At 42.4% G+C, this 14,165-nt stretch overlaps 1 protein-coding gene across 30 annotated transcripts in view; it reads right to left on the reverse strand.

The window, feature by feature from the left end:
• Nucleotides 1–14,165, reverse strand: part of LRRFIP1 (LRR binding FLII interacting protein 1) — a 193,116-nt gene that overhangs the window by 91,049 nt on the left and 87,902 nt on the right. For all 30 annotated transcript variants that reach the window (XM_054043457.1, XM_054043456.1, XM_054043454.1 and 27 more), the window contains exon 2: nt 5,089–5,175. In XM_054043457.1, the coding sequence (XP_053899432.1) occupies nt 5,089–5,175 (87 nt within the window). The remainder of the gene's footprint in view (nt 1–5,088; nt 5,176–14,165) is intronic.

Below are 14,165 nucleotides of genomic sequence, written 5' to 3' on the forward strand. Positions count from 1 at the left end.
CCATACAACTCTTCTGGTGCCACTATGCTCCCAGCTTCCTGGACAGTGCTTTGTTCAATTGCTCATTATGAAATGAGAGATTTCTCTTGGATAACTTTACTAATTGCTTCTCCCAAGGCTCAAAGCAATTTGTATTTTTCCCAAAAACAACAAAAAACAACTCATTTGCCTTTTTATTTATTTTTTTTTATTATTATTATTTTTTATTTTTTAGGGATCCTATACACTACCAAATGTAACCTTCAGTCCCTCTTCCTGCCACTCCTCCAGGTTTTCTAGTGCCCCGCTGATCTTCTTGACGTATCAGCATATCACAGACCCTGGTTCTTGCGTCCAGCTTGACCCAACTTGAAGCCCTGTTACATTTTTCAGGGATTTTTTGTTTGTTCTTAAGGTGCCTGGCTTCCTGTCATATGAGACAACCACCTTGCTCCTCCCCCTAAATATGCTGGTCCCCTTCCCCCTCCCTCCCTTGTCTCATGCCATGCCATGCCCACTCACTTTACCCCCCAAATTAGCCAAACCCTGTTCTATCCTCATCACTCCAAGTGGAGAGATTCTGCCCTTTTTTCTGTTCTATCTGCCACAGCTGTGAATGTTAAATTGCCCCACTGGAGGGGTCACCAGGAGATGAACTCAGGTCTGCTTTTAAAAGACAGAATTAAGAATTAATTCGTAATATTAATTATACTCTACTGCAAACATTAATCAGGAGGCTGTTGTGCAGTTACAATTGTTTCTAGTGGAATTATTGTACAATTATTTTGTAGTTTTCACTAAAGTAACTTGGTAAATAATTTATCATTACTGCACACAGAAAATTCTGGATTCATCAGGAGGCGCTACAAAATAAAACAGTGTTGTATAGGAAGCCAAATGAGCTTAACCCACACAAGCAACAATAAGCATGCCCGAAGTAAGGTGCAATATACATCATGGTTCACACATTTCTTTAAAAGAAAAAGAAATTGTGGATGGAAGAAATGACTAAAAAGGATATTTTTAGCCTCTAGGTAAAGAGAAGGAATTTGTAACTACACACCAATTTTTGCCCTCAATTGTATCCACGGAATACAAGTAAATTCTGCCAAAGGAGAGGTTGGAATTTGGCCCTCCACCATCTATTTCTCCCATTTACTGATCAGCTTTCACTACATACCTGGAGCCAGCCTTTGGCTCCAGACTCTACATATGGGTAGTCTGAAGAACCTGGTTACACATGTTTTAATAGTCAGCTATTGTAATAAAAATGCATAGCTCATTCTGCATGCAATAAAATTCAAACTAAGGATTAGATATTATTTATACTAAGCTTTTATACAGCAAATTTCTTACACTGATATTAAAATATGTTACACAGAGATCTCAGCTTTATCTCTGTGAAGCAAATATCCCCACTTAACAAGTAGGGACAATGAAGCAAAGGGTGAGAGACTTCACTAATGTTATGCACTAGTTGGATGAATTAGGAACAGAAGCCAGAGCAGAGGTGGGCAAACTACGGCCCGCGGGACCGTTCTCCCCGGCCCCTGAGCTCCAGGCCCGGGAGGCTAGCCCCTGGCCCCTCCCCTGCTGTTCCCCCTCAGCCTCAGCTCACTGCGCCCGCTCTGGGCGAGGCAGCGCAGCTACAGAGCCTGGCCTGACCCGGTGCTCTGTGCTGCGTGGTGCATGGCTGGCTCCAGCCGGGCGGCGCAGCTGCCTGTCCTGGTGCAGCCGCACCGCCAGCCACTGGTGCTCCAGGCAGCGTGGTAAGGGGGCAGGGAGTGGGGGAGGGGGTGGATAGAGGGCAGGGGAGTTCGGGGGCTGGTCAGGGGCCGGGGGTGTGGATAGGGGTCGGGGCGGTCAGAGGACAGGGAACAGGGGAATTGAATGGGGGCAGGGGTTCTGGGGGCGGTCAGGGAGAAGGGGTGGTTGGATGGGGCAGAGGTCAGGGGGGGCAGTCAGAAAGGAGAGGAGGGGTTGAATGGGGTGGCAGGAGGCAGTTAGGGGCGAGAGGTCCGGGGGCGGTCAGGGGACAGGGAGTGGGGGTGTGTGATGGGGTACGGGTCCGGGGGGGGGGGCAGTCAGGGGTGAGAAGCAGGGGGGTTGGATAGGGGGCGTGGCCAGGCCATGCCTGGCAGTTTGGGGAGGCACAGCCTCCCGTAACCGGCCCTCCATACAATTTCTGACACCCGATGCGGTCCCCAGGCCAAAAAGTTGGCCCCTGAGCTAGAGGGACCAATTTCCAGTCCCCCATTGAAACCACACTGCCTCACTGTGACTGAAAGTGATACTGTCATTTTTGTAAGGCTAAAAAAAGTTACTTAGCTTGCAGTGATAACATCTGGAAAGTTTTAACATAAGGACTCTAACAATGTACATATTTTCTTAACTGATCCATGCTGCCTAAGCAGATCTCTCAGGGCATGTGCATTGCGTTAAGCACGAGAAAGTGCACACACATTTACTAACTGATTGGTTCTTAACTGTTATAAATGCCTCCATCAAAACCCTCTACAGTAAATAAAATGAGTGCATTGAGTCTTAGTTATTCAGCATGGCAGCTGTGTGAATTTTACTGCTTTACTGCATGTAGCTCAGGAACAGATTAGTTTTTTTCCTTTCTCTTCATAAAAGAGGTCAAATGCCCTTCTGACTACTGATGCTACAAAGTGTTTTCATCCAAGGTAGGTTTAAATGCTAAAAAAAATCTCCTGACTGGTGGTTTAATATATGCTACAACAATGCCTTCTGACCTTCTAATGTCTGTAATACACTCTTGTCAATGAAAAACAGCATCTGTAGCTACTCTCTCCAGCTCTGTCCTCTCATGGGCCCGGGAATTAGGTTTTTCTGAATACTGAGCATGCAAAATATAAAATAAACATGCAGAACATACATACTACTATGCATTTTATCCCACTGAGAATTACAAAATATATAGTAGGTGTATGTTTGATTAAGCCTGTGGCCATTTTGGAAGATTTTTAGAGGACTTTTATGTACCGTATGAAGTTTTTCCAAAAAGGTTCATTTCAGTAGGTTTTCATTTATTAGCTGCAAAGAAATGGAGCAAAGCCTCTTGAGAGAGAGCTGTTTATGTTTTGATAGCTATTTGAAGTCTGCTAAGTTGCAATTTACCAGTTTGCTGTTGGTAGTATCCGTTTTCAGTCTAACAGAAGAGAAGAGATCATCAACTGCCTTGTAATTACTATGAAATTAGAAGGTAATAGCATTATCGGCTGCTCTAATGTCTATGGGCATTTGCTATCTAACTAGTGTCGTCATTTGTTTACCATGGATTCTTCTAATGTTGTTTAGGAAATCCTATTACTCATGACTTAGGCACTGCAGGGGGCTCTACAATATAAATACACTGCCAGCCATGCAAACCTTTTGGCTTGGCTGAGGCTGCAGAAAGAGCATTCCATTCAATCATAAGAAGCAACCGTAGCAGTAAAAGACACTTCTTCAAGCAACATCCTGCTCAGCTAGTGATATCTCTCCAGCAGCTATTTCCCAGTCTTCCTTTGTTTTATCCCTAGCATCCCTATCCTCTTGTATTTGTTAGAAGAATCAATTCTTATAACAGCACCCATAGGAACATCTGCCTAGTTCATTAGATGTGTGCCCCTACTGCAAACACAGGGTGCATAAGCTTCTCTGGACAGCACTATCTTGCCAATTCTAGTAACTGATCCAGATGTTTGTTCCAGATAGTGCCCTGTCAGTCCCCTTCTAGCTTTTATTCCCCCAAGGGGCAAATATTGATCTCAATTACTCAATATGGGAGGGAGAGTTTGATATTTAGTACAGCTCTTGACCTGTCAGATTCAACAGGAGCAGAACAAGTCTCCTAGGTCTGTAAAATTGTTAACCTAGAATAATAGACTATAAGGTCAGAAGGGACCATTATGATCATCTAGTCTGACCTCCTGCACAATGCAGGCCACAGAATCTCACCCACCCACTCCTGTATCAAACCCCTAACCTATGTCTGAGTTATTGAAGTCCTCAAATCGTGGTTTAAAGACTTCAAGGTGCAGAGAATCCTCCAGCAAGTGACCCGTGCCCCACGCTGCAGAGGAAGGCGAAAACCCCCCAGAGCCTCTGCCAATCTGCCCCGGAGGAAAATTCCTTCCCGACCCCAAATATGGCGATCAGCTAAACCCTGAGCATGTGGGCAAGACTCACCAGCCAGACACCCTGGAAAGAATTCTCTGTAGTAACTCAGATCCCTCCCCATCTAACATCCCATCACAAGCCATTGGGCATATTTACCGCTCATAGTCAAAGATCAATTAATTACCAAAATTAGGCTACCCCATCATATTGCAGACTACAGATTTTATTGTAACATACCCCCATGCACAACTTTATTTGTCTGGCAGTAGAAAACAGGCCAATCTTCTAAGGTGTTAGAGAGACTTGGCTGGTAGTAAAGAGGTACAATTTATCATGGGGGAAGAGTGACACTTTCATGCGCTCAGCTTTCTAGTCAGCAGCTGTGCCAATGGTGACCTTAGTCAGATTATCATCGTTCTTAAAAAGACAGGTGTAATCCACACAAGGTCAATACCACAGTCATACAGCTTGGTTTACTTTACTGCAAGGATGATTAACTAATGTCCCATCAGTACTAATTTTGCGAGAGCTATAAACCATAGAGAGAGGCGTCGCCTCTATACTTACAAGATGGTTTTCTAACCCATTGCTAGAAAAAGCAACGACGTTTATATTATAAACAAAAAATATCCAACCCTAGTTACAAATCAATCACGTATGCTCCAGTTATAATTACACTGGTTCATGAGGAACAAATCACAGAATCGTAGAATGTCAGGGTTGGAAGGGACCTGAGGAGGTATCTAGTCCAACCCCCTGCTCAAAGCAAGACCAATCCCCAGATACATTGCTGCTGCACAGTCCCTGCATTTTCAGACCATTTTTATCCACGATCTTAGTCCCAGTACCATTAACCATCAGAGGCCCAACTAGGGCTATTAGTATTTCAGCTAACAGAAGATTCACTAGTAATTCCAGGGCCTTGGAGCCTATTCTGAGGGAGGTAGAGAAGATCAAAACACCCACTGAAAACGTTAAACGTACCTCCTTCTGCTGCCTCTCAAGTTCTTTCATTCGGATCTCTCGTGCTTCTGCTCGTGCTGCTCGCTTTGCTGCGAGCCTTGCTTCAGCCTGTGAAGAGAAGTATAATCAAACAATGTAACAGATGCCAGACAATTTAACTTGAAGCACTAACTTGAAGCATGAAATAAAGGAGATGACGCAGTAAGACTTTACTTGTAGTGGCAAATGAGTTCTTACAGATGTATGTAATGGCCCTACCTTCCATAACACCATGTTATACTACACAGGTAGATAACATCTTCATGCAGACATCTTATCTATAGTTATCACTTGTATTCAAAAGTTTTTCTGTGCTGTCATTTAAAGAAAAGACTATTGTATTTGTATGAATATGTATAGAGGAAACATTTCTATTAACAAAAGATGGTAACTGGGCTCTGTCAAATTTTGTATGTTTATTTTTGAACACTTAAGTAACAGAGGCTCCAAAGAAAGAGAGGCATAATATTATACACTTACTATTTTATGCAGGTCATACTTATCTTTATCCCCATAATTAGATAACATGTTCACTGTCAAAAAGCGTCATACATCTGTTTTCTCTTAATCTGATGTATGCACGTGCACACATGAGCACCGCAGTTGACTAAGCATGAACTGCATGTGTGCATGCTGCACAATGGAGACTAAAATTATTGAAGGGCATTGGCAAACCTAAGAAAATTCACTTCAGCTTGGTTAGATTAAAATATCCAAATGTTCTATTCATATCCAAAACCTGCGGTCTGGAAATCTGTCAAGCACAGGCCTTGTGAGATTTCTAGCACTTCATTTCAGCAGATTTGGAAATGACAAAATACCCTCTAGAGCGACATTTGTTATTCTTATAATCCCAGACAAAAACTGGAAGGAGAAAGTCGAGTGAAGAAAGTCTACAATAAGCTCAGTTAGCTTTTCAAACCTCAGAAGAGACAAAAGCGTCACTCCATTTTTCCCCTGAAGATTTGAGTGGTTCATCCAGCCTTAGTTAGAATCTGGCCCAGAGTAGAAAAAAAGTGAAAGTGATGCTCTAAATCATGGTCACTACACATTTACACACAACTGCCCTCAACTTTTCACCCCACTAGAATCTCCAGCTAGACGCTGTGAGGACAAGTAAAGTGCTCTGATAGTGAGAATTCCAAGTCTCACCAGAATTCCTATACTATAGGGAAGCGTCAATCCCCCTTAGGAAGTATACTCACCATTCAAAATAGAAGAGAAAGACGCCCCCGACAAGAAGAAAGGTTCACATCAAGGTATTATCTGAGAGTTAAGCAAAGCTTACCTCTAACTGAAATTATTTTTGGCAAAAGTAGCCACTTAACTGATCCATACCAGCTAATGAGTTCAAGCAATTGCATCTAAGGGTACGTCCAGATTACCCGCCGTATCGGCGGGTAGCGATCAATTTATCGGGGATCGATATATCACGTCTCGTTAAGACGCGATATATCCATCCCCGAACACGCTCTCCGTCGACTCCGGAACTCCACCGGAGCGAGCAGCAGTAGCTGAGTCGACGGGAGAGCCGCGGCCGTTGATCCCGCGCCGTGAGGTAAGTTGTAATAAGATATGTCGACCTCAGCTATGGTATTCCCGTAGCTGAAGTTGCGTATCTTACATCGATACCCCCCGCAGTGCAGACCAGGCCTAAGTGTCAGTAAAATCTAGAATAGACTGCATAGACTTCACAGAAATACACAGAAAAAAGTTCAATCAAGCGTAAGGACTTTTATGTGTCTTATTAGCAAACTCCTTTCCTCCATTTTTGAGGAAGTAAACCATCTCAATTTCACAGCATTACGTCCATTATCACTCACATAGTGGGAATTGAAATTTGAGTTCAGTACATTTAACTGAATAGAGTTGGTATCTTTATTTCTTCACAACACAGCCACCTTACTTAATATCACTACTGTAAATATTAACTTTTCTTAGGAGCAGTAATTGGTTTTAAAGTCCCTTTTTTCCCCACCCCACACCTCCCGCCACATACACACACACACACACACACACACACACACACACAGCACGAAAGGCAAATTAGATATTTCTCTCATGGAAGATTACTGTCCTTTTTTAATTAAGGTATTTGAGTTCTAAGATAACGTCTAGCTTTGTCATGGAAGAATAAAATGCAAATATACCTGTTGAAAAACTGTATGTACAGCAAGTCACTTAAGCTGTCTCCAAAAGTGTCTCAGACCTTTGTAGTCCCAGAATGTTAAGGTTATGTATGGCGCTCAGCACTCGACATACATAATATGCATGCTCCTAGAAACGGCAGTCTAACAACATGGGCTGGTACTGTTCAAACGTGAGTCCCAGTTCTAAACAGTTTAGATCTATTAACTTCAGTGGTTGAGCAGAGGCCTCTAAGATACTCACTGCATACATTTCAAAGGGCACAGATGCTTTGGAACAGGTAATATGCATAATCCGTATGCTCGTTGGAGATGCCTTTTTTACCCTTCAGCCCTTGAAGCAGCATTAAAATATATTTGATCACAAATACACTGTACTGCCCCTACATTAGTCAATTTTATTTCACTGACTATAAATTTACAAATGTTAAAATTCTGAAAGGTGTTGCAGGACATCTGTTATTTTATGTCCCACCCAGGTGGAGACTGTAATGCGAAGTTAAATTTAGAAAATTAGACCATTCTGCAATATTCAGCACTAATGACTGTTAAATGACTCATGGGTATCGAATACTTTGACAATTACCTTTCGCAATTACCTGCCCAGTCAAGGTAGTAAGGTTTCATTGTATATACAGAACTCTGGAAAGAGTGGAAAAGTGCGTCCCTAAAACTCTGACTTTCCAGGGCACTGTATTTAGAATGTTTGTGTTTCTTGTTAACTTTCTAGCATTGCTTCTGGTTTGATCTATGTAGAGGAGAGGGAGAATTCACACTGAGATGCAAACGGTAAAGCCTTCTTATAAGCAACACCGAACCAAAGGAAAAAAAATGGCAATTCTAGTTTCACAACTCTGCTGAAGTTGCCAAAGTTTGTCAAGAAGTACCCACTTCGGTGAACGTCTGATTATCAGCAATGCAATTTGTTAAGTTAGCGTATTATACTGTAGCTAGTGGAGCTTTGCTATATCCAATATGCATTAATGTATTTAAAATATATTGCCTACATTTATTAACGTGCCCTTGGGACTCTGAAACAGAGGAAAGAGATAATTCAGTCTCAGAGATAATTCAGATAATTCAGGGGAACTGGTCATAACCTGCACCACTCAGAATAGCTTGTTAGGGGACTTTCTTTAAAGGGAACGTCTCCCCCACCACCTCAGTCATTGGGATAAGTATGGATTTGGTATAGAGTATATACAGCTGCTTTACCTGGCAGCCAGAGACTAAAATGTCAAGTGATTAAAATTACTGATTGAAGCCAATGCTTTCCTGGAAAGATTTTTAAATCAATATTTTTATCACTTGACATTTTAGTCTTTGGCTGCCAGGTAAACCAGCTGCATATCTTAAAAATACACCCCTACCCCGATATAACACAGCCCGATATAACACGAATTCGGGGGTGGAGGGGCTGCGCGCTCCAGTGGATCAAAGCAAGTTCAATATAACGCAGTTTCACCTATAACGCGGTATGATTTTTTGGCTCCCGAGGACAGCATTATATCAGGGTAGAGGTGTATTGATTTTAAAAATCTTTCAGGAAAGCATTGGCTTAAATCAATAAATAATTTTAAAGACTATATGTATTGTATTAGAGAGACACTGTTGGTGAGGTAATATCTTTTATTGGACCATCTTGTCTCCCTCACCATCTGAAGTTGGAGCAATAAAAGATATTACCTCACCCACCTTGTCTCTTTGCCCAGGTCTACACTATAAACTTACATTGGTATAATAATGTCACTCAGGGGTGTGAAAAGTCCACACTCCTGAGCGATACCGTTATACTGACCCAACCTCTGCTGTAGACAACACTATGTTATAGCTGTCTGTGTCCATCTACAGCACTATGTTATATGGTGGCTAATATGAGGGGGAAAGGAATCCAGGAGAGCTGGCTGTATTTTAAAGAAGCCTTAATGAGGGCGCAGGAACAAACCATTCCTATGTGCAGAAAGAATAGCAAATATGGCAGGGCACCAGCTGGGCTTAACAGAGAAATCTCGGATGAGCTTAAAAAAAAAAAATTAATGGAGATATCCTGTCTCCTAGAACTGGAAGGGACCTTGAGGTCATCGAGTCCAGCCCCCTGCCTTCACTAGCAGGACCAAGTACTGATTTTGCCCCAGATGCCTAAGTGGCCCCCTCAAGGATTGAACTCACAACCCTGGGTTTAGCAGGCCAATGCTCAAACCACTGAGCTATCCCTCCCCCGGGGAAAAAGATACAAAACACAAAAAGGAATCTTACAAGAAGTGGAAACTTGGACAGATCACTAGGGAGGAGCATAAGAATAATCAGGAAGGCCAAAGCACAACTGGAGTTGCGGCTAGCAAGCGATGTGAAGGATACCAAGAAGGATATCTACAGATATGGTTAGCAACAAGAATAAGGGTCCCACACTTTCCCTGACCTTCCTGAATGGGGGAGGCAACCTAGTGACAGATGATGTGGAAAAAGCTGAAGTACTCAATGCTTTTTTTTCCTCTTCAGTCTTCACAGACAAGGTCAGCTCCCAGACTGCTGCACTGGACAGCACAGTATGGGGAGGAGGTGAGCAGCCCTCAGTGATGAAAGAACAGGTTAAGGACTATTTAGAAAAGCTGGACATACACAAGTTTATGAGGCCGGATGCAATGCATCCGAGGGTGCTGAGGGAGTTGGCTGATGTGATTGCAAAGCCATTGGCCATTATCTTTGAAAACTCGTGGTGATCGAGGGACGTCCCGGATGATTGGAAAAAGGCAAATATAGTGCCCATCTTTAAAAAAAGGGAAGGAGAAACTGGGGAACTACAGCCTCACCTCAGTCCCCAGAAAAATCATGGAGCAAGTCCTCAAGGAATCCATTTTGAAGCACTTGGAGGAGAGGAAGGTGATCAGGAACAGTCAACATGGATTCACCAAGGGCAAGTCATGCCTGACCAATCTGATTACCTTCAGATAACTGGCTCTGTGAATATGGAGAAAGTGGTGGACATGATACACCTTGACTTTAGCGAAGCTTTTGATATGGTCTCCCACAGAATTCTTGCCAGCAAGTTAAAAAACTATGGATTGGATGAATGGACTATAAGGTGAATAGAAAGCTGGCTAGATCATCGGGATCAACAGATAGCGATCAATGGCTCAATGTCTATTTGGCAGCCGGCATCAAGCAGAGTGCCCCAGGAATTAGTCTTGGGGCTGGCTTTATTCAACATCTTCATTAATGGTCTGGATGATGGGATGGATTGCATCCTCAGCAAGTTCGTGGATGACACTAAGCTGGGGGAGGGGGGGAGAAGAGGTAGATATGCTGGAGGGAGGGATAGGGTCCAGAGTGGACTAGACAAATTGGAGGATTGGCCAAAAGAAATCTGATGAGGTTCACAAAGGCAAGTGCAGAGTCCTGCACTTAGGAAGGAAGAATCCCATGCACCGCTACAGGCTGGGGACCGACTGGCTAAGCAGCAGTTCTGCAGAAAAGGACCTGGGGGTTGCAGTGGACGAGAAGCTGGATATGAGCCAACAGTGTGCCCTTGTTGGCAAGAAAGCTAACGACATATTGGGCTGCATTAGTAGGAGCATTGCCAGCAGATCGAGGGAAGTGATTATTCCCCTCTATTCGGCATTGGTGAGGCCACATCTGGAGTACTGCATCCAGTTTTGGTCCCCTACTACAAAAGGGATGTGGGCAAATTGGAGAGACTCCAGCAGAGGGCAACGAAAATGATTAGGGGGCTGGGGCACATGACTTACGTGAAGAGGCTGAGGGAACTGGGGTTATTTAGTCTGCAGAAGAGAAGAGTGAGGGGGGATTTGATAGCAGCCTTCAACTACCTGAAGGGGGGTTCCAAAGAAGATGGAGTTAGGCTGTTCTCAGTGGTGGCAGATGACAGAACAAGCAGCAATGGTCTCAAGTTGCAGTGGGGGAGGTCTAGGTTGGATATTAGGAAAAACTTTTTCGCTAGGAGGGTGGTGAAGCACTGGAATGGGTTACCTACGGATGTGGTGGAATCTCCATCCTTAGAGGTTTTTAAGACCCACCTTGACAAAGCCCTGGCTGGGATAATTTAGTTGGGGTTGGACCTCCTTTGAGCAGAGGGTTGGACTAAATGACCTCCTGAGGTCTCTTCCAATCCTAATCTTCTATGATTCTATGCTGACAGGAAGGCTTTTCCCATCAACATAGCTACTGCCTCTTGCGGAGGTGGATTAACTACACCGACGGGAGAAGCTCTCTCATCAGCATAGTAACATCTTCCCTGAAGCGCCATAGCTCCACCGTTACAGTGTTTTAAATGTAGACCTACTCTAAAATACTTTGGGACCGACCCAGTTACAACATCACTGCATACAACAATGGAAGATTTGTATAGTATGAAATTCTAACTGATATTAGTGCACATAGCTATTTGGATATGTGTTTTTTAATTGTACTTAAAGATAAAAAATAAGCAATAAATCAACTGAATTAAAGAAAAGTGAACTGGGATTTTATTGGTTTTAATTAAGATATTTGTGTTTTTGGTATGATCAACTAAAGCACGAAAAATTTACAGAGTATATACAAATTGTTGTAAGCCAAAAAAATGTACAAAAGCTTACAATCCTTGTTTCAACTCAGGGGAACATTAAGGGAACATTGGAGGGAGGGAACACTCAGTGGTGTGAGCATTGGCCTGCTAAACCCAGGGTTGTGAGTTCAATCCTTGAGGGGGCCACTTAGGGATCTGGGGCAAAATCAGTACTTGGTCCTGCTAGTGAAGGCAGGGGGCTGGACTCAATGACCTTTCAAGGTCCCTTCCAGTTCTAGGAGATGGGATATCTCCATTAATTTATAATTTATTTATTTATAATTCAGCTCCCATTAAGTCTAAAAGCTGTGAAAAAGCCAAAGCTCCCACCATTAAGGTAAAAACATCTGTTAACCACTCTTCCTTTCAGAGCAAGAGATCATGTAATCTGTTGGAGCCAAGAAATTATTCATATTTGTCTTCCTTTCCTTCCCACCTGCACAGATTTTTTTCACAGGACTCTTTGGAGTCACAACTGGTGCCACACCTTAAACAAGCCAGAGAGCTTGTCAGAGCAATATGAACCACTCCAACCCCTTCACTCTACTCAGAAAAGGAGGGTGAGACAGAAGGGAAGTTTCTTTTTACATTAAAACCTTTCTGGGCTTCATCCATTTCTTAAACTATGTAGAAAAGGAAGCCCAGATTCCCACAGCCACCAGCCTATATTTGAAATTTGATATTCTTATAAATTCACGTTCTGTTGTGCATGTATTCACTCACTCACTCCTCCACCCTTCAATTTCAAAGAAGGGCCAAACTAAAGTTTACATGTCACACACACGTCCCCAATGTAGGTCTTTCAGCTGCAGCTATCCACTGTGTTACTTTCCGTGAAGAATTTTTTAGTTTAATGCTGTATTCGATTAACTTTTACCTTTGACTATCAGTTTACTTTCAGTTTTAATGACAAAAATATTTAGAGATGAATACACTTCCTAGGGATCTACTAGTTTATTCTGCTTAAATCAATATATCCTCAGAATATTCAGGCAGCAAAGTCAATACATTTTCACTCCATCCAATACACGTCAATTCAAATCATACACACAGAATTAGATGGAAGAGAACAGATTTTCATATAGGAGCTTCAACTAACTAATGGCTGTTTCCCAAGATGGTGTATTTTAATTTATAAGTATATTCTTGGTCATGACCACATAAGTATTTAATTCTAAATAGCTAACATAACCAGCTCTTAGAATCAAAGACAACATGTTTGGATTCCTGCTGATGAATTGTTGCATATTATAAAATAAAAATTGCTAACTACAACCAATACTGCGTATTGTGATGTTGCAAGCAGCATCGCTAGAAAAATCAATGCAGCATAATTCCAAAAAAGGCACTAGTACTTACTGTAAAACAATCCACTTTAGTGAGATCAAGATGTATGTTACAACCAATTTGTTTTTGCATTTACAACTGTTTTGGCATTACATTTTTAATTAAGTGATCATCACACACTGTCTGGGTATTTTTATGCTGCCCCTCTCCAGCATTTTATCAGACTGCCTAGTTGTATTGTGGTAGCACCTAGAGGCCCCAACCCTATTGAGCTACACACCATACAATCATGCAAAAAGGAAGTGGACCCCGCCCATAAAAACTGACCAAGTGAAAGATGAGAAACAACAGGTGAATACAAATATGTTAGGAGCACAGGGTAATAAGATGATACTGGTCAGCATGACAAGCAGCAATGACTATTTCTACATTGTTAATACCTGTTATAGTTGCCAAGTGGTTTAAGCTACAACTCAATATTTCAAAACAAGATTTTTCATTTTCATTTTTTAGAGTAGATTGATTTGTAAAGGAAAAATGTTAACTGGCAGTACTATATCATCCACCCTGTTGTTTTGACAGCTTACTTGTTCTCGGTCATCTAAGCTCCCTTCCTCACGCCTATGCATGCAGTTCAAAAACACTGTCCAAGGTTCAGGTGGGACGCTCACCAACTGCCCCAGAAAATTCAGTGGCGCTCAGGAAAACAGCTACCTGGGAAAGTAACAGCATTACAGACCACACCCTTTCAGAGAGACTAATCATGATGCTCTCCAGTCTCTACTTGTCCAAAGCCACTCACAAGTCAGGTTCTCCAAGGGGTGAGGTTTCTAGTGTTGTGTGTAAGGATTCCTGTGCACTGCACTGAAAAAGTTACTTCTAAAGGTCAGATGATTAACCTACAATAGAGACTTCACACACAGTGAAATGTCATGAAAAATCTGAGCATTAAATTCCATAAGTGGCTCAAACATCCACTGAACTCTGCAGGAAAGGTTTGTGTTAATCTGGGAGATTAATAGCAGAGATTCATTTTAAATCTAAAAATTTTAGTCAAGCTG

The sequence above is a fragment of the Malaclemys terrapin genome, chromosome 11 (genome assembly GCF_027887155.1).
Source record: "Malaclemys terrapin pileata isolate rMalTer1 chromosome 11, rMalTer1.hap1, whole genome shotgun sequence".
Lineage (NCBI taxonomy): Eukaryota > Metazoa > Chordata > Testudines > Emydidae > Malaclemys > Malaclemys terrapin.